Genomic DNA, 27,226 nt, shown 5'->3' with positions numbered 1-27,226 from the left:
ATAGGAGCCCCCCAATAACAAAACTAATACTTCTGCATTCATGCATTCAGGAGAAGTGTCTGGTTTACTTAGCATTGAGCTAAGTTATCTTACTGGAGGATTGGAAGTAAGTTAAAGATGGAGGGCCCACTTTTCCAGAAGCTCTGAGTGTGGTAGAGAGAGGCTCACTGTCTGTCCTGACTTTCAGCCAATGTAGACAGTGAATGATTTTTGCTACGGGGCATAAGACGCACATTCCTAAAATCTCCTTTGCACTCTGCCAGCTGCTTTTCCCAGGCCATCCACTACTGCTTCTATGCCATCTAACACTGGCAAGCATGTTCCCCCCAATTGCTGCTCCCTCTGCTTGGACTATCCTTCCAGTGACAACAATGGGGCTTGCTCCTTTCCTGTAAGCTTTTGTTTAAATATCATTTTCCTAGTGAGGCCCTGCCTGGCCACTGCATAGAAAATAACAAGCACCCTTTAGCCCCACTTTTATTTTTTCCAAACCAGGTATGCCCACCAACATTCTGCATGTTTATTTATTTGTTGTTTTAAGCTCTACAATGGCAGGACTTAGAACTCCAGCACTACCAACAGTATCTGGTGTACATATTTGTGTTGCTTACTAAATATTCAACAAAAGAATAGGAAAGAGGATCTTATAGATGGAGGAAGGCGGTTCTCAAAAGGCCTCATTGAAGAACAGTGTTGGGGCGGGGCTCTAAGGAAAAGTGTGACATTTATGAAGTGCGTAGCAAGAGCAAAGGCAGAGAGAGGCAGGAAATTGCTAGTTGAGGACAATATTTGAGTCTCAAAACCTTCACAACACCTCCAAAGATTCTCGCAGCTGCTGTCTACTGAGGCCTGTGTTGACAGGTCTGCTGGTCTGTGGATGGGCAAAACCAGCAGGTAGCTGGGAGGCTTAGGCTCTGCCCTTGGCCCCGCCTACTGTGGCTGGGATCACGGGATCACTCGGTGGGATCTCCGCGCCTCCCAGCTGCGCAGAGGGCGGGGCAGGGACTAGGCGCGCAGGCGCACTCGCACTGCGGCGGTAGCCCGGGCCTCTGGGCCCGCGGCGCCCCGCGTCGCGCTGCCTTTGCTGCTTCCGAACAAGGCACCTGTGGCAGCAGCGGCAGCAGTTCCGCCTTCCAGCCTCAGACTGTCATTGCTACCCTGAGCTGCTACGCGGAAGCAGAATGCTGCCGCCGTCTCCGCCCGGCTGGCGCCTGCTCAGGCTCGGCCTGGTCCTGGTCTCCATCGGCGCCATCCTCGAAGCCTCAGTGCAGGCCGACTCTGCCACAGGTGCCTTCCGCACCCGCCCTCCCACCTCCCTTCCATTCTTCCCTCCTTCCCGGCTCACATCCATCCTTGTCTCCCTCTCCCTCCTAACAGTTCCTTCTAACCATCCATCTTTCTCCTATTTCTTAGCCCCCTCCCCCATTTTCACTCCTTCTAACCTTCCATCTTTTTTTCCTTCCTTCATCTGTTCATGCCTCCATCCAACTGTTCTACCTCCTTCCCCCTATGCATCCTTCTGTTTTTTCCTCCATTGTTCCATCCCTCCATTAATCCATCCTTTTACCTTCCTCTCTCCTTCCAACTCTGTCATTACATTCTTCCTTTTCCTTCCCTTCCTCTATCCTTCCCTCTTCACATTCCTTCATTTTTCTCTTTCTCTCTTGCCTTCTATCCCTTCATCCATCCTTTCTCCCCTTAAACTCTGTGCCCCACCCCTCTCTGTATTCTAGGCTTGAAATTATGGCCAAGCCCAACCCTACTACCCAGAATCCAGGCTTCCTCTTTACACCCCACTCCAACCCAGGCTGAGACACAGCCTTGATTGTCCCCATCCTAGCTGTATAAAGGTGTAGGGGCCAGGCTTGAGTCTCTCAGTACCACAGGATGAGGAGATTCAGCATCCCTGCACATGACATCACTAAGCCCCTCCCTCCTGTGCAGGTGCTTTGAATGTCCTTCTCATCATCGTGGATGACCTGCGCCCATCCCTGGGCTGTTATGGGGATAAGCTAGTGAGGTCCCCGAATATCGACCAGCTGGCATCCCACAGTCTCCTCTTCCAGAATGCCTTTGCCCAGGTAAGTCTGGAGACTTCTAGTTATGGAGGTGTGCCTCCTTGTGCACTGAGGGTTGGGGTCCCTTCAGCTACTATTTGGTGGTACTGAGTGTGCCAGATACCTGCCTGAAAGAGGGAAGCATATTCTGGAAAATTGTGGTCCAAGAAGTGTGATTATCCACTTAAGGAATCTTGTGCCTTCAAGGCCGCCTCACTTCATTGGGTGGAGGGTATCCTGGCCCTAACATGCTCAGGGCCTTGGCCAGCTCTCTCCTGGTAGGGGGTATGGCTTGGTACTATAGAATGCTACCCATGGGCAAGGGCCAGCCAACTAGCCATGCATGATAGCCCTCCTCCACGAGCCCCTTCTTGGAGCTGCCTCCAAGCATATTGCTCCCTTGGGGTGACTGTGGACACTGTCTCATTGGAAGATACAAGCATCTGCTTGTTTGAGGGGCTGACTTCTGCCTTGTCTTGCCAGGAGGATGCAATCTCTGGCACCTGGGTGAGGCCCAAATCCCACTGTGTGGCTTTGAGATCTGCATGACTCAGCCACCAGGCTGTTGCTGAGGACCTGGGGAGGTTGCTTGGTTACCCTGGAGATGGCAGACACATTATACTGTGATGATGTTGACCTCTGCTTCTGCTCCCTAACAGCAAGCAGTGTGCGCCCCGAGCCGCGTGTCCTTCCTCACTGGGAGGAGGCCTGACACCACACGCCTGTATGACTTCAACTCCTACTGGAGGGTGCACGCAGGAAACTTCTCCACCATCCCCCAGTACTTCAAGGAGAATGGCTACCTGACCATGTCGGTTGGAAAAGTCTTTCACCCTGGTACTGCTCCATGCCCAAAGTCTGAGTTCTCTTGTTTTGTGCTGAGTGTGGGAATCCCCTGCTGGGCATGAGGCTGTCTCTGCAGACACCTTTTCTGCCTGGATGCTTACACTGCTGCCTTTCTAGAAAAACCACTTCTCAGCTTGGCTTCAGTTCTCAAAGTGAAAAGAGGGTAGAAAGAGTCTGGCTCCCTTTAAGAGGCTGGAGGTGGTGCTCTGGGGCCTCCTCTGGCGGTGGGAAGGGCACAGTGGGTGGGGAGGTGGCAGTGCTGGGTGTGAGTTCAGCTCTGGACTGACCCTCTGCCCTGTGAGGTCCCTGTCTGTGAAGGTATGGGTGGGGCATGCACATCTCAGGAATTTCTTTGTGAATAGTACTGCTGTGTTTGCTTGTGTGGTGAAGGTACTGTAGTTTGCTGTGTCCTACTTCCCACTCTCAGTGACCAATGTCAGAGTAGGAATATAAGGTACCACCCAGAACCTGTAGAGTGCCAGGGACGGCCAGTCCTGACTTGGAACACTGGTGTTCTCTCTCTCATTCTCTTTTGGTTTGGGGGATTGATCCCAGGAGCACTTTACCACTGAGCTGTATCACCAGCCCATTTATGTTTTTATTTTGAGACATGGTTTCACTCAATTGCTTAGGCCTCACTAAGTTACTGAAGCTGGCCTTGAACTTGGGATTCTCCTGCCACAGCCTTGTGAGTTGCTGGGATTATACACGTGCATGCCTGGCAACACAGGCTTTAATGCCACAGGCTCTCATGCCAAAATTAAAATGATGAGGGCCTAAACAAAACTATTTTTATTTGTAGAAACAATTCATGATTGTCAAAAATGGAAAATGTAAACTAAAGAATATAGATCACTTTTGATTTTGGCATCCCAAGAGAGGCTGCATTTTAATGTTCTTATTTTGGGCATATTATTTTTTCCTGATTTAGCTTGTATATACATTTTTATATCCTGAGTTATTTTAAACATTTTCCCATAATGTTTTCTAAAAGTCATTTTTATTGACAGCATAGCAGTCTAACATACTGTAGTATTTTTTGTACCACTTTTTTTTAAGGTTTTCATTGGGATGACCATCTCTAGAAGCAGATTGAACTGCTTATTGGCACTAGTAACAGGATTTTGGGCACCTGGATTCTAGTCTCAGCACTACTACTTCTTAGCTTTATGGCTTACATTGGAAAATTGTTTATCCTCTTTGAGCCTTGGAATCCTTATCTAAAAAGCTGAAGTTATAGCTATCTTGACCTTCCCAGAGGAGTATCCCAATGTAGGTAGGTTGTAAGTATGGAAGGAAATTGAAAGCAAGAGCTCCATAGGGTTCGTAGTACTTTTCATGGGGCAGGGTGAAAATGTGAACATGGCTTTCTCTGTGTACCAGTTATATTAGCAGGCTTGGCAGTCTTCTCCCAGAGACTAGTTGGCTAGTCCAGATTGGGGATAGTATTAAGCTGGGCTAAGTCAGGCCCATTTTGAAAGTAAATCTTCCATGAATCATATTTTCCAGTCAAAAGTTCAATATCAGTCAGTTTCTGCAGTTTGATAGTCACATCACAATGCTCTTTGCCTAAGGGCAGCTGGGAGGGAAGTTATACTTTTGGAGAGAGAAGGAAATACATCAGAGGCAGGAGATTGGGCTTCTGGAAGGAAGGCCAAAGGCCTGAGTGGAATTGCTTGGCCTCCTTCCTTATGATTGGCTTTGGGCTCTGAATGTGATGCCCAACTTAGATCCCAAAAGCTTGCTTGTGGTCCATGGTTAAATACATTTTTCAATGGGGTCTGTTCTCAACACCTGTTCTATTAGAATTGGGCTTGCTCAAGAATGGCAGTACCCACCACTGAGTGCCAAGTACATGCCATTTACTATGTTGGCCTCTAGCATAATCCTCTCAGTAGCAAACAAGGTATATTTTTATCATTTCCTGAGGAGGAAATTGAGGCTTGCACAAGTAGTTTCCCCAAGCAGGCATAGATGCTAAGGTACAGTGTCAGGATTCAACCCCAGGTCTTTTAGCCTCCTGTGTGCTCTTTTCACCATGCTTGTTGTGTCACTGGGCCCTTCACCCAGCACCTCGCCCTCCAGTCCTGTGTCCTCTGGTGCTCCTTGTTGAAGCTCCAGTGTTCTCCTGTGCTAGGGATGCCCTTTCTCCCATGGTCTTGGCTGTGATGTCCTTTCTGCTCCTCCTGGATAACCACCACAGGTGTCACTTCCCTTCAGATCCCTTGCAAGCCTTGCTGACTTCTAAAGGCCCTCCTTGCCAACCTTCACCAGACCCACATCACTTCTGTGTCTTGGGGCTCCCTTTCAGAGCACTTCAGTACTTTTGTCAACTGTCAGTCTGTCCTTTGGTGTTTGTTTGGTAGACTGTAAGCTTCTAAGCTTAGGGGTGGGTTTGTGCTTCAAAACTGAGCACTTGAATTTGGAGTCAGAAGGAATGGGTTTGAGTTCTAGCTTACTTACTTGATGTCTGATTGGCACTGGGCAAGGTACAGACCTCTGAGCCTCTCTTTTCCTATTTGCCTCATGGTGGGGAGGTTGCTCTGCTACTTCCTACAAAGGGTGGGGAGGGGATCCAATGTGGGTTTTAAGGAACTATGCTGCTGTAACAGCCTGACTGATCTTTTCCTTGTGAATCACTTCCACAGAGCCTACTACAAATCTCCAGGTATTCTGGACAGGAAGTCAGACATTCCTTATTTAAATGGAGACCTATATAGTTCTTGTCGGTGGGGATATCTCTTTATCTCACCTCAGTTCCTTAATTTTACAGAAGAGGGGACTGTGGTCCAAGAAGGAAAGTTCTACTTCCCCAGTTTTTACAAAATTTTAATTTTGAAAGACGAGGCACTAAAAACCCTTTATATTTTATTTAACAACTTTCTTTTTCTCCTCCTTCAAGGTATATCTTCCAATCATAGTGATGATTCTCCATATAGCTGGTCTTTTCCACCTTATCATCCTTCCTCAGAGAAGTATGAGAACACTAAGGTAAGGTTATGAAAGGGTCACTTGTCTGGGGAGGAAGCACTCCTTGTTCTTCTAAGCTGGTTTTGACACGAGTTTTGTGGGTTTCACTTATGTTAATGTCTTATCAGAGACTAAAGTTGGCATTTTTAGCATTAGGACCAATGGGAGCAGTGGCTTCATTCTAGAAGCTGGTACTCCTTGTTGTAGAACCTTAGGCTGTAGTGTGTCAAACTCACTTAATTGCTCCTTGACGTTTACTCCAGATGAGGCTCTGAGCTAAGGATTATAGAAGGTACTGAGACATGAGAGGGAGAAAGGAGATAAGAGCTCTAGGAACCTAAGGTACAAAGGCATGCTGTCTGTATGCCTGTCTTGGGCCTAGTGCAGGTGTTCAGCTGCTGAAAAATCCAATAGAGGTTTTAACATTTTAGAGCATTAAAGAAAAAGAATCCTCAATGTATAGGGCAGAGGTATGAAAGGACACGGGTCTTTGAGATGGGGCAGTAGCTGACATAGCTCATGGGTCTTTGTGATTTGGAAGTCATGATCAAAACAGACTTTGGCTTTGTACCCAGTGTGGCTGCTTTGGAAAATGAAGTGGTTTCATTCTGTGTGTGGTAAAGCTAAGGATATGGAAATTCCTTGAACTGTTACCTTATCCAATTAATGTGGACCCTATTGCTCACAAGCCTAACTCTGTCTTTGAAATTTAAGATAGTTTTACCATAAAAAGTCCCTTTTATTTTATATTATTTATTTTTACAGAACAGGGTATGGAACCCAGGAGTGCCTTACTACTGGGGTATATCCCCAGCCCTTTTTATTTTATTTTGAGACAGGGATTTGATAAGTTACTGAGGTTGGCTTTGGATTTGCCATCCCCTCCCTGCCTTAGGGTCCTGAGTTGCTGGGATTACAGAAAAAAAAAAAAACTGTCTCTTTATTTTTTGTTTTTTTTTAAACTTTTAATTGATTTTTAAAAAATAAATGACAGTGGAATGAATTACAATCCTTAATACACATATATACCACAATTTTTCATATCTCTGTATATAAAGTAGGTTCACACCCAATTCGTGTCTTCATACATGTACTTTGGATAATGATGTCCATCACATTCCACATTCTTGCTAACCCCTGGCCCCCTCCCTTCCCCTCCCACCCCTCTGCTCTATCTAGAGTTTGTCTATTCCTCCCATGCTCCTCCTCCCTACCCCACTATGAATCAGCCTCCTTATATCAGAGAAAACATTCGGCAATTGTTTTTTTGGGGGGATTGGCTAACTTCTAGAACTAGTAAATGAACTCAGCAAAGTAGCAGGATATAAAATCAACACCTGGGGCTGGGGTTGTAGCTCAGTGGTAGAGCACTTGCCTTGCACATGTGAGGCCCTGGGTTCTATCCTCAGCACTACATAAAAATAAATAAATAAAAATAAAGTTATCGTGTCCATCTACAACTAAAAAATATTTAAAAAAATAAAAAACATAAAGTCAACACCCATAAACCAAAGGCATTTCTGTATATCAGTGACAAAGCCTCTGAAAGGGAAATGAGGAAAACTACCCCATTTACAATAGCCTGAAAAAAAAAAATACTTGGGAATCAATCTAACAAAAGAGGTGAAAGAGCTATACAGTGTAAACTATAGTACCCTAAAGAAAGAAATCAAAGAAGACCTTAGAAGATGGAAAGATCTACCTTGCTCTCGGATAGGCAGAATTAATATTATCAAAATGACCATACTACCAAAAGCACTATACAGATTTAATGCAATTCCAATCAAAATCCAAATGGCATTCCTCATAGAAATAGAAAAGGCAATCATGAAATGCATCTGGAAAAATAAGAGACCCAGAATAGCTAAAGCAATCCTTAGCAGGAAGAGTGTAGCAGGTGGCATCACTATACAAGACCTTAAGCTATACTTCAGAACAATAATAACAAAAACAGCATAGTATTGGCACTAAAACAGACTGGTAGACCATTGGTACAGAATAGAGGACACAGAGACTTACTCACAAAATTACAATTATCTTATATTAGACAAAGGCACCAAGAACATATGTTGGAGAAAAAAATAGCCTCTTCAACAAATGGTGCTGTGAAAACTGGAAATCCATATGCAACAAAATGAAATTAAACCCCTATCTCTCACCATGCACAAAACTCAACTCAATGTGGATCAAGGACCTAGGAATTAAACCAGAGACTCTGCATCTAATAGAAGAAAAAGAAGGCCTTAATCTTCATCATGTGGTATTAGGCCCCAACTTCCTTAATAAGACTCCTATAGTACAAAAATTAAAAGCAAGAATCAATAAATGGGATGGATTCAAACTAAAAGGTTTCTTCTCAGCAAAAGAAACAACCTGTGAGGTGAATAGAGAGCCTACATCATCAGATAGAGCACTAATCTCTAGGATCTATAAAGAACTCAAAAAGCTAAGCACCAAAAAAAAAAAATAAATAAATAAATAAATAACCTAATCAATAAGTGGGCCAAGGACCTGAACAGAGACTTCTCAGAAGATGATATAAAAACTGTCTCTTTTAACTCTTGTTTTTTTAGTGTATCTACAAAGTTGTGCAGTTGTTAATCAAATCAATTTTAGATCATTTTCATTACCCCTGAAACAAACTCTGTTCCCATTACCAGATCCTCCATATTTCATACCAATCTCTGGCCTGTGACATCAACTAATTTACTTTCTTATTCTGTAGATTTACCTATTCTGGACATTTAATATAAATAGAATCATAAAATGTAACCACATATATCTAGCTTCTTTTATTTTAGCATAATGTTTTTGAGGTTCAACCATATAGTAGTATGTACCATTCTTTATATGAGTACATAGCATTCCATAATATCACATTTTTTTTGTCCATTTATCACTTAGTGGATATTTGAGTTCTTTCCACTTTTTGGGTGTTAGGAATAATGTTGCCATCAATATTCACATATTTTTGCAGACATTTAGAAACATTTTCCTGGGTATATACTTAGGGATAGAATTGCTAGATTATATAACAAATATGTTTAACTGTTTGAGGAATTATTTTTTTTCTTGTAAGATATTTTTTTTATTGGTTATTCAAAACATTACAAAGATTGCAGAATCACATCGGTTACACATCCACATTTTTACATAATGCCATAATAGTAACTATTGTATTCTGCTACCTTTCCTATCCTCTACTATCCCCCCTCCCCTCCCCTCCCATCTTCTTTCTCTACCCCATCTACTGTAATTCATTTCTCTCCTTATTTTTTCCCATTCCCCTCACAACCTCTTATATGTAATTTTGTATAACAATGAGGGTCTCCTTCCATTTCCATGCAATTTCCCTTTTCTTTCCCTTTCCCTCCCACCTCATGACTCTGTTTAATGTTAATCTTTTCCTCCTGCTCTTCCTCCCTGCTCTGTTCTTAGTTGCTCTCATTATATCAAAGAAGACATTTGGCATTTGTTTTTTAGGGATTGGCTAGCTTCACTTAGCATAATCTGCTCTAATGCCATCCATTTCCCTGCAAATTCCATGATTTTGTCATTTCTTAGTGCTACGTAGTACTCCATTGTGTATAAATGCCACATTTTTTTAATCCATTCATCTATTGAGGGGCATCTGGGTTGGTTCCACAGTCTAGCTATTGTGAATTGTGCTGCTATGAACATCGATGTGGCAGTATCCCTGTAGTACGCTCTTTTAAGGTCTTCAGGGAATAGACCAAGAAAGGCAATAGCTGGGTCAAATGGTGGTTCCATTCCCAACTTTCCCAGGAATCTCCATACTGCTTTCCATATTGGCCGCACCATTTTGCAGCCCCACCAGCAGTGTACAAGTGTACCCTTTTCCCCACATCCTCGCCAGCACTTGTTGTTGTTTGGCTTCATAATGGCTGCCAATCTTACTGGAGTGAGATGGTATCTTAGGGTGGTTTTGATTTGCATTTCTCTGATGTTTGAGGAATTATTGACAAACTATCTTTCAAAGCGGCTGTACCATTGTCTACTTCTGTCAGCAATGTATGAGGGTTTCAGTTTCTCTAAATCTTTGCCAAAACTTGCTATTTTCTGTTTTTAAAACTTATTGCCATCCTTGTGGGTAAAGTGGTATCTCATTGTGGTTTTCATTTGCATTACCCTAATGACTAATTATGTTAATCATATTTCCATGTGCTGTTAGCCATTTGCATATTGTTTTGGAAATATGTCTATTAGAGTCCTTTGCCCATTTTTAATTGGCTTATTTACTTTTCATTGTTGAGTTGGATATAGAATTTTTCCTATAATTAGTTTACTTTTTTTTTTTTATAATGAGTTATGGCTTGGAGATAGAGAAATAGCAGTAAGAAGCTTAAGTGCTGTGGATTTCTGGCTCCTGCCCGGAAAAGAGTTACCTCTCTGGTTTAGTTCTACTTCTGATATGCCTCTTCACTCTGTTTGACTAACAGCTAAGGGACTGGTGATATGAACATTAAATCTCTGTATGTAACCTTCATGATTTCTGTTTCTTGTATTTAAAAATCTGATGTTACATAATTTTGTTTTGAAAGACATGTAGGGGACAAGACGGAGAACTTCATGCCAACCTGCTTTGTCCTGTGGATATAGTGGATGTGCCCGAGGGCACCTTGCCTGACAAACAGAGCACTGAGCAAGCCATACGATTGTTGGAAAAGATGAAAACAACTGGCAGTCCTTTCTTCCTGGCTGTTGGGTACCATAAGCCACACATCCCCTTCAGATACCCCAAGGTGAAGAGCTGGCTGAGGGCTGATCTAGCAGCTACTACAACTTTGCTATTTGTTGAGGAAGGGATTTGTGTAGTGAAGCTGGCTACATCCTGCCATCCCCAGTTACCAGGGATGCCTGATAGTAGCTACCTAGAATGCATTGTGGAGTGAAGACAGGAGTCAGATCTCAAGGACAAGTAGTCTTAGAACATGTAAGGATCTTACAAGAAATATTTGGCTTTCTACTTCTCTCCACTGGAGGATTTTATTTCCTTTCATTGAACTCAATGTTCAAATGTTGGGTGGGATTATGATCATAGATAACTGAGCCAAAGCCACTAAAAACCTATAATAAGGGATAGTCCTCAGGACACAGTTCCAGGGAATTTGAAGCTCTCTTCACCAACTCCCTTTTCTTCTACCCCCATGAGCCTGTCAGATCCTATAACCACTGCATTGCTTGTTGGAACCTCAAATCCTGTTGCCTCAAATCCAATCACTTAGAGCATGTAGTAATTTCCTTTTAATAATCTTTTTCAGTTTTATTTATTGTGTTTTCCTTGGGCCTGAGCAGCTCAGCTTTTTTGACTTCACAAAGACAGCCCCTCACTTGTAATGAGAGTAGAGACCAGAAGGTATATTCTTTGATGTTGCAGGTATCTTGTTTTGACTGGCCTAGGGTATCATGCCTTCCTGTCAGGAACTACCAACCCTCTTGATAGAATTAAGAGACTTGCCTCTTCTGCTGCTTTGCAGAAAGGAGTTCTCAAAGCTATCCTAGCCATGAGCCTTTGAAAGACCTGCTTATAAGGCTGGCCCTTGGTAGGCATTTAGGAACTTTGATTTTGGGAGTGTTGCCACCATTTCCAGAACTCATAAGTGTGGCTTACTATGCCTAAACTGTTTAGGCAAACATTAAGGTATATGCTGAACCCTTGGTTTCCTTTTGGGAGCCCAGACTTTTGGTGTGTTCCAGGTTGAGAGTGCCTATGTGATCAGGCCCAAACCACACTGGGTGCTGAGGCTTTAATAGACTTCCCTTTCTGGTAGCATTTTATGCATGTTGTCACACACCTCATTATTGGGACAAGAAGGTGCATTCTGTGTGACTTTTGGGGGAGAGGACTCTAGAAACTTGTTATTGTTTTCCTCCAGATTTTTCCTCATGAGCTTTTTCTCTTTGCTGATTGTATATGGTAATACACCATAGTGGTGGGTGTGACTATATGTTGAGTCCTGTGAGTTGTAATGAATTATTGGGCCTGAGAGTGGTTTGGAGAACCCAGAACACCTCAGCACACTTTCATGGGTTGGAAGTGAGATAGGACCGAAACAGAAGGGCATCTGCCCACATGATGGAAGAGATATACCATTGCTTGTTCCCTAGGAAATAAAAGTTGCATGATTTCATTGCTTTTTGCATCTCATGAGGGTGACCTAAGGCCTGACTTCAGGAGGGGAATGAGTACCTGGGGGTCATTAGTAAGCCATGATGTAAATACATCTCAGGCTTAGAGAAAAGGCCACATAAACACCTGAAGAGCCACAGCCTTGTGCCATTGCCAACAGAGTGACAACCTTGTGGCTCTGTGTTTGTTTTTCCCAAAGGAATTTCAGAAGTTGTACCCCTTGGAGAACATCACCCTGGCTCCTGATCCCCAGGTCCCCGATGGCCTACCTCCTGTAGCCTACAACCCGTGGATGGACATCAGGCAGCGGGAAGACGTCCAAGCCTTAAACATCAGTATACCCTATGGCCCAATTCCTGTGGATTTTCAGGTACCAAAGACATATTTCCAGAATGTATCAGGCACTTATGTCATTGGTCAATCCAATTTCTTCAGTACAACATCCACTACTCCATTTATAATGTTTTATTAAGAACTTTTATGCATGGTGTTGTGCCAAGTGCTGGGTGGGGCGTGTTCTGTAGGACATGGACAGTACTGGGTGAATCAAGAGTCTCTTGGCCAGTGTTTAAACTTTCAGAGAAGGGAGAATCCAGAGATTTGGTGACTTGCTACAGGAGGGATGGGGGAGAGGAAGGAGTCTGGTTCAATGTCCCTAACTCATGGAAGATGCTGTTTAATGTGAGTTACAATTCTCCAATTGTAGGATATGGGCAACTCTTGAGCAGCTCAGAATGCTCACTTTGCTGGTACTGGAGGTTTCCTCTGTGGGAAAGACTGTATTGGCACCTGTCACTCTCAATTTGACTGGGTTAACTAGGTCTTAGCACAGAGGTGACTGGGTGCCATCATGGCCAGTGCTGTCCAGCTATGATGTCTGGTATCCCTTTGCCATGATTGGGGGAAGAATAGCCACAAAATTAGAATTATCATGCTGACTGATTATCCACCATTTCTCCCACGTGAGTGCAAAAGACATGCTGACCAACAAATCTTTCCAGAATCTTCCATGTAGAGCCCTTCCTTTATTACATGAATGCTGAGATGGGTAGGCTATAGTGAATGGAAGGAAAATGGCAATGTTTTCAAAGTGTGTTTCCTGAAACACCTGCATCAGAATTTCCTAGTAGGCTTGTTGGATATAAGATTTTTGGGACAGAATTGGAAGCTGGAGATGGAGCCCCAAAATATACATTTCCTCAAAAGGCATATCAGTGATTCTGATGCACTCAGAGTCATCCATGTGACTCCTGAGTTTGCACAGCCAGAGTTTGAGGGGTAAGGGGTATATGCTCCTCAAATCTGTTTGATTCCTGAGTTTCCTTATTAGCAAGTGGTGAAAGTTTGTAAAGCAACAAATTTGACAGTTTGTTTATTTTCTAATTTTGCATTCTGGGTTCTGATAATGAGGTGGCTTAAATTGCAGCTCTGAGTCTATGTCTGGAAGCCTTATTAGTGACAGTCACTTAAAATGGACTTTGCAATGGACTGGGTGTCGGGATAAATACTTGGTGCTAGGATGGGTATTGACATTTGTTTTGGCCATCTGCTTTGGCCCATATGGGAATCCAGTGGTGTCTGTCCCTTCTGTTGTCAGGTGAGGAGACTAAAGGCAGAGAAATGACACTGGCCTCACTGCATCGTTAGCATCACGTGGAACTAGGTCACCCCAGAGAAGTGTAACTAAAACCACATGGTTGGTTTTGTTAGTTCCAAACAGTGTGAGTTCAAATTCCCTTTCTACCTCATACCAGTTGCATGAACTCTGCAGAGTTACTTTATTTCTCTGAGCCTCAGTTTCTTTATCTGTAAAATGGAAACATGATGGATGAAGGTTTTCTGCAATAATGCCAACTAAGGACGTTTTCAGAGAGAACTAAAGGGTACATGTGGAAGCATCTAGGACAGTACCAATTACATGATGAGTTCTCTTTGAAGTTTTTCAACTCCCTTCTTTATACCTGTGTCTGTTGGACAGGTAGCAGAGAGCGTGACCCAGAGTGAACCCTGATATTCTCAGGACCTGAAGCTTTGGATGTTCATGTCTAAGCCCTGTCTCACTTCTCTCTTGAGCCTCTCAATTCTATGCTCTCGTCAGCTCCAACCCTCTTACTCAGCCCTATGTGAGCCAGTGTCCTCAGGTGTTTGACATCTCCCAGGCCTGCTCCTTCTTGGTCACCATACCATGACCCCTTCAACCTGCAGCTCCCTGCACACCTCCAAGGATTGCCGGAGTGTGGACTCTTCCTTGTCCACTCTGTCTAGGTGGCCTCTTGGCTTTTTTTCTTCCCTGAATTGCTAAGGCCCAATAGCTCGCCACTTACTGTTCTTGCCAGCCCCTTAGCACTCTTTTCCATTCATCCTTGTCTCACATGTAGTATTCTGATCATGAGACAGTCCATAATGAGGGCTGCTGGAGAGAATCCATGAAGCCATGAGGCAGCAACACACTCAGCTGCCCATGTGAGCTCTCTACTTGGCTTCTTTCCCGTGTTCAGTGAGTTTTCCCTTCCCATTATCTTTCCCTGCAGCCTCTATGTCTGCTCATGTCACTCACATCTTTAAAAAGTACCTTCTCCTTTGCATCTGCCTATTTCTCCTCTTTTCCTGCTTTCTCTCTCCCTTTTTGCCCCCTCCCCCCACTCACCTGCTCTTTGAGCAAGAGTAAGGAGTGGTCTATTCTACCTGTGTCCATGGCTTCCTGTGCATTTGTTCTTTTTATCTGCTTGGACTTCTGCCTTCCCAACACACTAAGTTCTCTCACCTGAGTGGTCGCTGACCTTGTTAGTAAATAAGATCCATCCTTGTTGTTCTTGACCTTACTTGAGCTCCATGCTATTTTCTCATCGTTGACCAGCCTCATGTCTTCTGGAAGTTTTCATCTCCTGGGCATCCTTGCCAGCCCTCCTGGACCCCCTCTGCTCCAGTCTCCATGGCAGGCCCCTGTTTCTGTTTCCCCCCACTTACATGCTGTCATCCAGGGTCGGTCTAAGTTCCCCTCTGTTCTTCCCCTTCTTATCTGCCTAGCTCATCTCAGACCTGCTGACAGATGACTCCCAGAAATACCCCTCCAGCCCAGGTCTTGCTTCTGATTTTCAGACTTGCATGTCCACCCATCTTTGAGAGCCATTCTCAGGCAGGTTACTGTGGAGACCTCAGCTGCATAGATTTCCATGTGGTCAGGCCACCACCGTGGTCTGTCTCTTCTTCCTCTTATATCTCCCTGCTCATCACATGCCTGTGAATCATGCCACTAGCTGAATGTGAACTCTAGAGTCACCCTTGGATTTCTCATCTCCTTCCTCTTCCCTGCTTCTTCCCTGCTTCTTCCCCTCCTCCACATCTGCTTGATCTCCCCAATTTCCTCTCAAATCTACCAGTTCTCTGGATCTTTCGGTACATCTTTCTGGTCTGGGTCTTGCAATGTTTTGTTCACTCATCAAATTGTTGAGTACTTCTTAGGTGTCCAACAGTTATCTAGTGATGTTTGTCTAAAGCCACTGGAATTTGTACTCTGGACAGTAGTTTTATTTGTACTCTTATTAACCTGCAGCTCAAATTGTGTCATCTCCTCACCTTGAAAGACCCCAGTGATTCCTTCCCTTGGCCTGCAGCCTGGGACTTCGGCTACTTGGAGGGACCTGCTAGGTCCATTTCATCTGGTCCTGGCCTACTTTTTCAGTGTAACTTGCCTCCCTCTGCCCTCCCAGTTATTCTTCAGCCCTTAGGATTCTCTGCTTTGTCATGATTCCACATCCTGCAGCCCCTGCTTAGAACATCCTACCCCTATTTGTCTGATAGCAGCTACTCTTCTGCAATGTGAAATCCTCTCTGAAGCCTTCCCTAATTTTCCAAGCACACTTGAACACTCATTGTCCTTGGTCAGCCCTGGGCCCCACCAATAATGTATGTGTAATTATTTTTCACTGGTCACATGGCTCAATAGAGTTGAGAACCATGCCGGTTTATTTATTGCCTAATCTCAAGGGACCAGGAGAGGAAGGAGGGAGTACCCTTATATAAGTCAGAGACATCCTGACTGGTGTCTCTGGTCTCCAGGAGGACTATAGTTCTCCAAGTTACAGACTGAAGACTGTCTACTAGAATGTATAAATAGGCCAGGATTCAGATTAATTCTTCTAGAAGGCTAGATGTGTATCTGTTCTCTTCATCACAAGTAGAGATTAGGGAAAGGCTCATGACTGTTCTAACTTAGCAATGACAAGAAGCTGACAGGTCCAGATGATAAGATAGGGACCATATGTGCAAAAGAGGCTGTGGCTGATCTGATAAGTCAGCAGCTCCCATGCAAAGGGGGATTCATCTTTTTCATTAACATTAACACTTATTAACAAAGCTGAAGGCGAGCTGGCCTAGGAGGGGCTGATGGCTCCTTTACTTCAGGGTATGACATAGCTGTCCCTAAAGTTTCTCCTGGGTTCAGGGACTGTGGCTACTCCTTTCTTGTTCTTCAGTTGCTCTTCTCTTGCCTGATGAGAATTTTGGAGAAATGAGCAACACATGAAAGTCATGGCACAGAGATAAGCAATTGCCATCTCTTGCTGGGTGTGAAAGTGGTCAGAACACTGACTCAGGACTGTTGTTGTGGGTTAAATTATGACTCCTAGCAGATACACTGAAATTAGAACCAGAACTAGAAAGAGGCCTAATCCTCCTCTAGAACTTTCAGGCAGACATGGCCCTCTCTACCCCTTGATATCAGCTTTCTAGCCTCCAGAGCTTGGAGCCAATCCATTTATGCTTTCTTAAGCCATCCAGTTGATGGATCTCCTGGGACCCACCAGAATATGTGAGGGACACAGAAAGGAGTAGTAAATGGCATCCATCTTCCATGATCTGTGTGCTAAAATGAAAGCTAGTTCACTTAGAAATGAATCTTTGGATCTGCAGATCGTGTTGACTCAGTGGGTGAGGGGATGCAGAAAGTAGGAAAGGGAGTGCTATTTTTTAAAATGAGAGCATCAACAGAGGAATTGGGATTGAGAGAGATGCTCAGGTGGATATTATCTCTGTGTATGCCACAGCAATTAAAATTACACTCACTTTCATTATTGATTTATTTTTGTTTATTTTATTTGCAGCGGAAAATTCGCCAGAGCTATTTTGCCTCTGTTTCCTATTTGGATACACAGGTTGGCCACCTTTTGAGTACTTTGGATGATCTTCAGCTAGCCAACAATACGATCATTGTGTTTACCTCTGATCATGGTAAGCATTTTGAAATGCCCTGATGAGTCACTCAAAGCATCTCAGCTTTCCTGTGAAACATGCTTTTTAAAATTCCATATACATGGTCATGTTCTTTTTTTGTGTGTGTGTGGATCTGCAGTACCCTGAGTCCAGGTTCTTGGGTGCTTTATGATCAGATTATTAGTCCTGGGACCTCCATCTTTGATACTTGGAGGTGGAGGCAGGTGTGGGGGGGCCTGTAGTAACTTTTGCTTTATGCACTCAGCAAGAACCTTCCATTTGTGGGAAAGCTCTTCTAATAACCATTGCTAACCTTGAGGGTTGGAGGACTTTTAGGGTTTTTGTTGGGGGGTGGGGGTGGAAGAGAATCCAGAATAGTCTTGGCAGAACACAACAAAGCCCTCAGATATGGCTGGTTTTGATATGTCTCACCCCATCCCTACTACCCTTTCCGTCAAGAGACCAGGCTTCTCAACTGTTTATATCTCCTAAGGTTGTTTCCTACTTTTTCCAAATATAGAAATGCTCTTTAATTTGAAAAATGTGCTCTTTAATATGAAAATTTTTCAGCATGCCCAAGAGTGGAAAATAAAACAACAGCTTCCACATTTTCTACTAGTGACAGTCTTGTTCATCTCCTCCTTACTCCTTCTAACACTGAATTTTTTGAAACAAATCCTAGATGATTCTGTTTTCTAATCACTATTTCTAAAAAAAAAGCATTGCCTCTTTAAGTGTAACCATAATACCATTATCATACGTAGAAAAAGAAAGATGGTTCTTCCATATCATCAAATATGCAATGATACAGTAGTAAATCATAGTATGTTCTCATAAAGAAAAAAGGATACGAAGAATATAATACAGGGCCAGAATGCCCTATCCTGTTATGCTACCTTCCCAGGACTAAACAGGAGTTCCGATGTGTACCTTGTACACATACATATATGGGGATATGTGTATGTATGTAACATGTAACATATCATAAGACATAGTTGATTATACTATGTTTACTGTTATATGAACTTTTTAAAACATTTTTCCTACTTAACTTTGTCACAGAAAATTCTCCCTGTCATCTCTCAGGCCTGACTTTTCCTTTGTAAAGGTCTCTAGTGTTGTATTATATACAGAAATGCCATCATTGTTCACATATTCCTAATGCTCTGTCATCCACTTCTTACCCCACTTCTCAGTGCCTAGCTTACTCAGACATACTCTTTGCTCTGAGGCAGTTGCAGTTGATTATAGTAACCCACCTCAGTGTGCCTTCCTGGGATATACTGCATCAGAACCGCCAGAGAACTGGTAAAACATGATGGTTTCTGCACATCTAATCAGGAACTGGCAGGTCTGAGCATGAGAATGAACCGGCTCCCATCTAGCTCATAATTTTTGGGCTGGCTTTTACTGCCTTGCCCTCATGCAAGGCTTCTGGGGAAAGAGCCAGAAGCCTTCTCAGTTGCTTTTCAAGGTCCTTAGTTTCTTCTTCTTGGTGTCGAGATGAACCCTTGGGACTCTCACAGGCTTGTGTTCTCCTTTCTCAAATATTTGCTCCTGGCTATAGCAGACCAGAAAGAAACCCAGCACAAGACTGAGCAATGTGTTCTTGCAGTTAGGCAGTCCATAGCTATCCATTGAGTATTTGTCAAGTACCAGACCCTGTGCTTGGTGGGCTAGGGGGTTGTCCATGCATGGTGCTAGACAGCCTATCATGGCCAATAGGCCTGTGGGCTCTGAGTCCCCATATTTGGGGATGCCACAGAGAACTTGGCTGGTGTACCTTTAGGACTGCTGTGTGTACCCCAGTTAGACTTCAAGGAGGTAACTCCTGAGGTCCCATTGCTGGGACCCCTCACTTTCCTGTCCCAAAGGCTTCTTGGACCTCATATTCTTAAGTTTCTGCCAATATAACCTGCAAGTTGGTGTCCTAGGAGCCTGCTGATAACTGACCAAGTCACCAGGCCTCATGGGTCAAGGCTACCTTGTCTTCCTAGAGAAAGTGGACATGTGGAGGTATAGCGCTGGCCCTCACCCAGCTCACTGAGCTCATGGACTATGGAAACTGATTCTCATTGACCTCCTTTAGAGTACTTGAAAATCCCTACCTAACCTCAGCACTGTTGGCCAGAGAGAAGGAGGGAGAGCAGGCCAATCCTCCAACTATCTTACATGCTTAGAAACCTTGAGCATTTATAACAGACATGAAGTCTGCTTTGATTACTGATACATGAAAGGTTCTTTTCAATTCTGGGTTTTCTAGGAGAGCACTGTTGACTCAGAACATGTTCCAGCCCTATTCTGTAATTTGTAGCCCCAATATCATCTGTAGATTGAGTCAGTGAGTTTTTGTGCTGGACTCTGTACCATCCTCTGGGAAAGTTTAGCAGATATAGCTATGATGGATAAAATACAGAATCATTCCAATGCTTTATTGAATCCACTCATAGCCACTTTCAGTGTCTTTGGTTGTTTTGTAAATACTTCATGAACAGTCTATATCATGAACAGTTTTTGTATCAAAAAAGATAGTACAAAAAAGTTTTATATATTGGGCTGGGGATGTGGCTCAAGCGGTAGCGCACTCTCCTGGCATGTGTGTGGCCCGGGTTCGATCCTCAGCACCACATACAAAGATGTTGTGTCTGCCGAAAACTAGAAAATAAATATTAAAAAAATTTAAAAAAAAAGATGGAGCAGCAATGCTCTGAAAAAAATAATAATTCTTAAAAAAGTTTTATATTAAAAAGATAGGGAATTTCCAATTTGGAATATGTAAACTATTTTCTACAAGGGTATTTTAAATAAGTTTTAAGGATGGTTTTTAATCAGGGTTAAGGATTCAAAACTAAAGGTTTGCTTTTCTTCACATATGGTATGTCTTAAGAAATGTGCAAGGTATCCTTGTCTTATACCACAGTACCATAGCCTCAAATTTTGCACTTCCCAGATGTGTAAACCTGAGTTTCTGGGGTTATGAGTCAAGAGATAGATGAACATAGGACAGGGAAATGGTGACACTCTGTCTTTCAGGGTCTCCATATAGTGAAGAATGAACTGCTAGTGATGTAGCTGATTGATAGAGCACATGAGGCCCTGTGTTACATCCTCAGCATTAAAAAAAAAAAAAAAAGCCTGTCTTGGCAGTTGGGACTTGTCTGCTTGGGGCCCACTGGTTCTGCAAAGCCCAATATGGGTGTATTTGTTAATTCCTGATTAAAAGAAGATATTTTACCTTGGGAATTTAATATATATTTTTCCTTTTTAAATGTTTCATCATTGAGGATGTATGTTTGACTTTGAATAAAGCAGCATCAGGTGAAATCATCTTTTTTGTGGTAATTCTAGAGGAATTTCCTTGAGGTGATGAGGTTTTAGTTCTTTTGGCCTTTACAACAGGAATTGAAATGGTGGCTAAAGTATATAAGTTTTGATCTGATTATTAATTTCCTGTCATTCTGTGCTTTTTATAATCTAGGGTGGGCCCTTGGTGAACATGGAGAATGGGCCAAATACAGCAATTTTGATGTCACTACTCGTGTGCCCCTGATGTTCTACGTTCCTGGAAGGACAGCTTTGCTACCAAAGGCAGGAGAGAAGTTTTTCCCTTACCTTGATCCTTTTGATTCCACCACAGAACTGATGGAGCCAGGTATAGTATATACAGGAGTGATATTGCCTAGCTAAGAGTGTCTTTAGTTTACATGTGAACCACCTCATAGAATTATAGGCTGCAGGCTCACATAGTCCCCACTTCTGGTGTATGTTAGAATTCCTTCTCAATATTGTTTAGTCTGCATGTGGTTCCTGAACATCTCTCATGCTGTGGGTAAGGGAGGATTGGTAGAGCCAGAACTGAAAAGTATGGCTTCTGTCCATGAGGGGCCTTGGAAGGAGGTAGGGCAAAGGAGCAGTAGCCCTCCCAAGGTAGGGAGGGCTGTTGTAAGGTGGCAACAGCATGCTACAGAGCATAGAAGGGGCTGTCCCCCAAACAGATAAGTGGTATCCTTAACCTGTATACTTTTGTCATGGACTCAACCCTTTTTAAGGGGAGTATTTTCCCTTTTGCAGCTCATTGACCTAGTTAACCATTGGATCTGTAAAATTTACTGGGTGATTCTGCTTTGTGTCACGCAATAGTGAAGGGCAAACTGACTTGGGCTTTTAAGTGCCAGTTCTTCAAAGCTTTGAAACCAGATATCCTTTCTGCCCATATGGGGTGATTTGTGTGAGTTCCTGTGCGTTTTATCATGACTTAATCTACCTGGTGCATTTCAGAGGTAAATCATGCACTTCAGATGCCATGCTAGTCTTATATGCTCTTTTTGGAGTGTTTTTTTTTTTCATAAACTGTGCTAATCCAGGCTCCCCATTTTGGGACTTACATATTTAATCCATCTTTAGCATCTAAGCCTTGTACTTTATATTGATTCCTATTTCAATTTATCTTGGGATTCATTATTCTGGACTTTCTGGACTGTGGAGTTTGCTAATTATACTGCCTGATTTTATTTCCTGCACACTTAATTTTTGGGCAATGCATACTCTATCTTTTTTCCCTTCACTGAAAGGTTAAACAATTTCCAGTTACGACTTTAGCCCTTTGTTTGCTGGGAGAAATATTCTTACAGGTAAGACTCTTTCTTGAAACCTTTGTTGGGAGATAATCACCAAGTTGTAATTTCATGTACAAATGTGCCATCATCCATCTTATCTCCAGATTTTATCACTAACCTGTATCTTTTCTCTGAACTGTAAATTTCATGTCCAATAGCCTGTTCTACTTGGCTAGTCTTTCATCCCTGGAGTTGAACATCTAGCTCTTTCACTTTAAGCCTTGCCTTTGACACTCTTTTCAGGAAATGACCACAAAAATTACAGAATCTTCTTAATCTTTCTTTCTCTCATATTCCATATGTGATCTGCAGTCCATCAGCAAGCCCACCACTCTTCATTCAGAATCTGTTCCTTTCTGCTTCTCATCATCTCCTCTGCCACCAGCAGCTGCTTGCTGAAGGGTCTCCTTCCTTGTGCTATTGATCCTCTAGAGTGTTTCCTTCTCAGAACACCCTAAGTGATCCATTTCAAACTCAAGACAGGGGATGGGGCTGTAGCTCAGTGGTAGGACTCTTGCCTTGCATGCAGTGAGGCCCTGGATCCTGGATTCCATTCCTACCACCAAAAAAAATTCCATGGCAAGTCTTGCTACAGACCTACTCCGGAGCCTCCTGTGATCTCACAAGTACATGTCCTCACAATGGCTGACAAGGACTTTAGTGATCTGATTCCTCCCTTTTTGACAAGCATCCAGGGAAGTTTGTCCTGTACAGTGTCCCACACACTAGATTTGTCTCTTTGTTTTCTCATAGTGAATATTTTTTATCAGAGTACTATATACATGTGATGTTGAATTCTGTTATCACAGTGAGGGGAATCTTATGGCAACTTGTGCCATTGTTAGTGATGTTCACTTTGGTCACTTGCTTAAGGTGATGGTAGCAGCAGCCAAATTTTGCCATTGTAAAGTATCTTTTTTAAAAAACTTCTTTTTTCTTTTTATTTTACATACAAATCAAGTATCTAGAAAATGAAATTAGGTATTATTAAACAATCTCTTAACTATCCAAAATGCCAGAATGATAGTACAAACCAAGATCAGTTTTAACAGGAATCAATGTAAGATGTAAAGATAAGTGTAGGATTTAAATTTTAAAGGTGGATGTAATATCTTCTCATGTTTTTGGATTGCCATTGAGAATAATAATAAAAAATATAAAACACAAGGCATTGGTGAGGATGTTGAGAAATTGGAACACTTGTGTATTAGCAGCAGGAATGTAAAATGGTATGGTCCACAAAAAGTTAAACAGAATTACCATATGACGAAGCAGTTCCACACCTAAATATATATACTGCACAATTGAACACAGGGTATTCAAATAAAAATTTGGACAAGAGTATTCATAGCAGCACTATTCAAAATAGCCCAAAAGTGGGAGAAACCTGTGTCCATTGACAAATGGGTGGACATACACAATGTGGTATTATACCTTCAGTGAAATATTATTTAGCTTTGAGAATGAAGGAAATTCCAACATATGATAGAGCATGGATGAACCTTGAGGACATTATTCTTAAAGTGAAATAATCCAGACACAAGGGAGCAAATAGTATATGATCCCACTAATATGCAATATTTAGAGTAGAGAAATTCACAGAGATAGAAAGTAGAATGAGGGTCGCAAGTTTCTGGGAGTGGAGAAATGGGGAGCTGCTGTTCAGTGGAGATGAGTTTCTGATGTGTAAAATGAAAGAAATTTTGGAGATGATGGTGGTGATCATGATGCATCAATATGAATATACTTATTGTCACTGAACTGTCCATTAAAAAGTAGATATGATAATAAACTTCATGTTTTGTGTACTTTACCATATTAAAAGAAAAGATGGGAAAAAAAGGAAAGATGGATCAAAAAGTCATTCAGAAAAGGGCGCTCTGTGGGGTGCCATTGTGAAACTTGAAATATTCTATTCCATCATAAACTTTTACCCAATAGTTAGAGCTTAAATTGATGAAGCTGGCCAGAATCCAGTTATTACACTAGTGGTTTCAAAGTCATATAGTTTTCTAAAGTGCCAATAGGCTGAGGACCAATTTTGCATCTTGATGTTTTATTGGATGAGTATGTAGTGGAGGGTGAGGTGCTGAGTTGGTGGTGTTTCTACACTTCTTTTGCTAAAAATAAATGTTGAAAACAAACATACAAGCAAATAGAAAACATGTGGAGTCTAGACAGGTTCCTTAACTCATCCAGTCTGGTGTGGCAGGCTTCTATAATGTAACAAATTCAGCTGTGTCATTTTCTGTTTCAGGCAGGCAAACCATGGACCTTGTGGAACTTGTGTCTCTCTTCCCCACGCTGGCTGCACTTGCAGGACTACAGGTTCCGCCTCATTGCCCTGTTCCTTCATTTCATGTTGAGCTATGTAGAGAAGGCCAGAACCTTCTGAAGCATTTTCGATTCCATGATGTAGAAAATGATCCATATCTCCGCAGTAACCCCCGTGAGTTGATTGCTTATAGCCAGTACCCCCGGCCTGCAGATTCCCCTCAGTGGAATTCTGACAAGCCAAGTTTAAAAGATATAAAGATCATGGGCTACTCCATACGTACCATAGACTATAGGTATACTATATGGGTTGGCTTCAATCCTGATGAATTTATGGCTAATTTTTCTGATATCCATGCAGGGGAACTGTATTTTGTGGATTCTGATCCATTAGAGGATCACAATATATATAATGACTCCCAACATGGAGAATTTGCTCAATCATTGATGCCTTGAGTTTTGCCACAATGGAGGGCAAATGTAACATGCTCCTCTTGAGCTGGTGAGAGGAGGCATTAGAGGTTGTTATTTTGTCATTACCCATAATATTGGAAGGAACCAGAGTATGAGGTAATCAAAACATGCATCAACCATTTGGCCCAAGAGGATGTGACAGCCAATCCTTTTCATTTAGTCTTTATTAATTTGTAATTGTTAATTAGGTTGGGGCTGGGCTGAGCCTTTTTCTCTTGTTTAAAAAGTCCATAGTATAGTCATTTAATAAGTACAAAATGAACAAACCAAAATTATGTCATACTTTTTTATACCAATACCGTACTAACCAAATAGTAACATATATATAATCAAGAAATAATTATTTGTGGAATTTAGTACATTTCAAAAAGTAACCATATATCAAATTAAGTTCTACTCTAAATTCCTGATACTTTAATAACATATCTTAGGTTTACCAGTATATTAAAAATATATTTATTTTAATATACAATTCACATTTCTTTCTCAATTATAAAGTTAAATACTAATTCTAGAAGCCAGTACCTTAAAGTCTATTTTCAATTTTCTAAGACCACAAGGTTTCAAATTCCAAAGATAAAATATGCATCAAGTTATTAATGTGTTATTTTTAAATCAAATAAAAAACAATGCTTAGTAGATTAGAGATGTGAAATTCATGGGAAATTAAGTTAAAACTTTTGAGATGTTTTCTCGATCCAATAATAATTTGTTAGCAAATAATATGACCTTTAAACTTAGTGGCCATCTATTAGAAGTCTGTTATTTACAGTGAAAATATTTAAAGTTATAACTACATCCATGGTTTGACTCGGACTCATTTGAATGTTCTTATTTAGGTATAATTGATTACAGATGTCCATTTATGTAGGTGGCAGGAAACATTCTATGTTTAATAACTTATTAAAGGAAACAGCAGTTTTCTTAAATTTGTTAAATTTTGTTAAATTCTGAGTTATTTTGAGGATTGTAAAAACTTTTCATTAGTATATAGTAAGTAATTTTCAACTCCCCCCAGAATATAGTTCCATATTTCCTAAATAAGAAAATAACCAGAAAGGCAAGTAATAGTTAAGCTTAGTCCATATTATCTTGAATAGAATATTTACAAGTTGTATTTATAACATTATGAGGCTGATAAAATATCAGAAGTCATCAAAACAACATCTTTCTCAGTAAATATCTAAAATAGTCTGTCTTGTATCAAAATGAGTAATTTTAGTAATTTTCTCTTTACAAATGGCTCACTCAGTGTTTCAAGGTAAATGTGAAATAAAATATAGCAAATTAGATTAAGTTACTGTGGTGCATTGAATTGTGACCAAAATGACAAGATATTATATTAAAATTATTGAAATTTTAAAGGCATTTTTAACTAATTAGCTTATGATAGAAATGTATATAACATAGTGATCTTCTACGCAGTTGAGTGACTTAGGCAACAATTTTTATTTAAGGAGTAAAGGGTCCTATTTATCTCTCCCAATTCCAGAATTTCACTCTCCTTTGGAAGCTTCAGCTTTTGTAGATGGTTTTCCTCAGCTTTTTCTTTCTCATTATTTGTCTTTTTTATTGCTCTCTTCGTGTGTACTAACTTTTATGATATAGTCTAGAAATCCTCTTGACATATTTGCAGTGTATTTAGCTCTATCTCCTACTTTACAGTTGTCATGATAAGTTTTAATTTAGGTTCTCATTTCATATCCATTTGTAGCTCCTGGTTGGCTACAATATGTACGCTTCATTTTTCTTACTGATTTCCTGAAGCACAGTTTTAGTATAAAAAATCTCCAAATTCTCCTCTTGATGAGTCCTAAGCTGAACTGTGCTGTCCACTTGGTAGCCACTAGGCGCATGTGGCTATTTAAATATAATTTAATTTAAATGAAATAAAAGTTAAAAAGAAGATTCCCAGCCATACCATATTTCAAGTGCTTGCTAACCACAGATCTAGAGCATTTCCATCATGGCTGAAGGTTCAGTTGAACAGAGCTGTCCTGGATTATCTCTAGATTTGAGCTGGATTGCTGGCTGTTGGTGAGTTACTCCTGCGAGAAATTTCTTTATCCTGAACTTTCCCACAAAGACTTGTCAGGAGGTGAGCAAAGTATGTTTGGTTTAGGCGTAGAGTAAGTAGTGAGTTCACAGTGGTCTCTTCCTCTCCACTTCCATCACCATTGCCTCAGTCCTTCTCCCCTCTTTCCCAAGTAGTTTACCTCCCCTCCTCTTTCCTCCCCTTTTCCTAAAGGAATCCATGTGTCTTCCTAAAATCCCTCTTGCCCCTGCCCTTTGAGAACACCGTCAGTGCCTACTATGGGTCTAGACAGACCTCCGCTGAGCAGTCAGAGTCTTCCCTGGCTCCACGATGCCCCTGCCCTTGGCTGACTTTCCCTTGCCAGTCCCTGCCTCCCCCTCCTAGCTGTGGCCCATCCTCTCTTCACCTACCCACTCATAGCCATTTTTCACAGCCTGGCTCCTGTGCCCCTACCAAGAGGCTGAAGCTTTTGTGGATCTCTAGTGTGTTTTGGGATGAAATGAACACCCCTGAAAGGTCTTCTGTTCACCTTACTTTAAAAAGTGTGTTTTTTTCTAATTACAAATTGATGTGTTAATTATAAAAAAATTCA

General features: G+C 41.8%; 1 protein-coding gene across 1 annotated transcript; it reads left to right on the top strand.

The window, feature by feature from the left end:
- Positions 1–764: 764 nt before the first annotated feature.
- On the top strand, positions 765–26,809 carry IDS (iduronate 2-sulfatase). Its single transcript, XM_081277389.1, has 9 exons — positions 765–1,287; positions 1,945–2,081; positions 2,717–2,894; positions 5,806–5,894; positions 10,436–10,636; positions 12,224–12,394; positions 17,127–17,253; positions 20,714–20,887; positions 24,109–26,809. The coding sequence occupies exons 1-9, from the start codon at positions 1,182–1,184 to the stop codon at positions 24,579–24,581; spliced, it is 1,656 nt and encodes a 551-aa protein (XP_081133515.1). The 5' UTR covers positions 765–1,181; the 3' UTR covers positions 24,582–26,809.
- The last annotated feature ends 417 nt before the right edge of the window (positions 26,810–27,226 follow it).

The sequence above is a fragment of the Spermophilus citellus genome (genome assembly GCF_964194105.1).
Source record: "Spermophilus citellus genome assembly, chromosome: X".
Lineage (NCBI taxonomy): Eukaryota > Metazoa > Chordata > Mammalia > Rodentia > Sciuridae > Spermophilus > Spermophilus citellus.
The sequence above is the reverse complement of the archived record's forward strand: the minus strand, read 5'-3'. Positions and strand labels throughout refer to the sequence as shown.

Coding starts and splice junctions, on each gene's coding strand:
- IDS (XM_081277389.1), top strand. CDS start 1,182: ATGCTGCCGCCGTCTCCGCCCGGCTGGCGCCTGCTCAGGCTCGGCCTG. Junction 5,895..10,435: donor AGAAGTATGAGAACACTAAG/GTAAGGTTATGA, acceptor TTGTTTTGAAAG/ACATGTAGGGGACAAGACGG. Junction 12,395..17,126: donor CAATTCCTGTGGATTTTCAG/GTACCAAAGACA, acceptor TTTTATTTGCAG/CGGAAAATTCGCCAGAGCTA.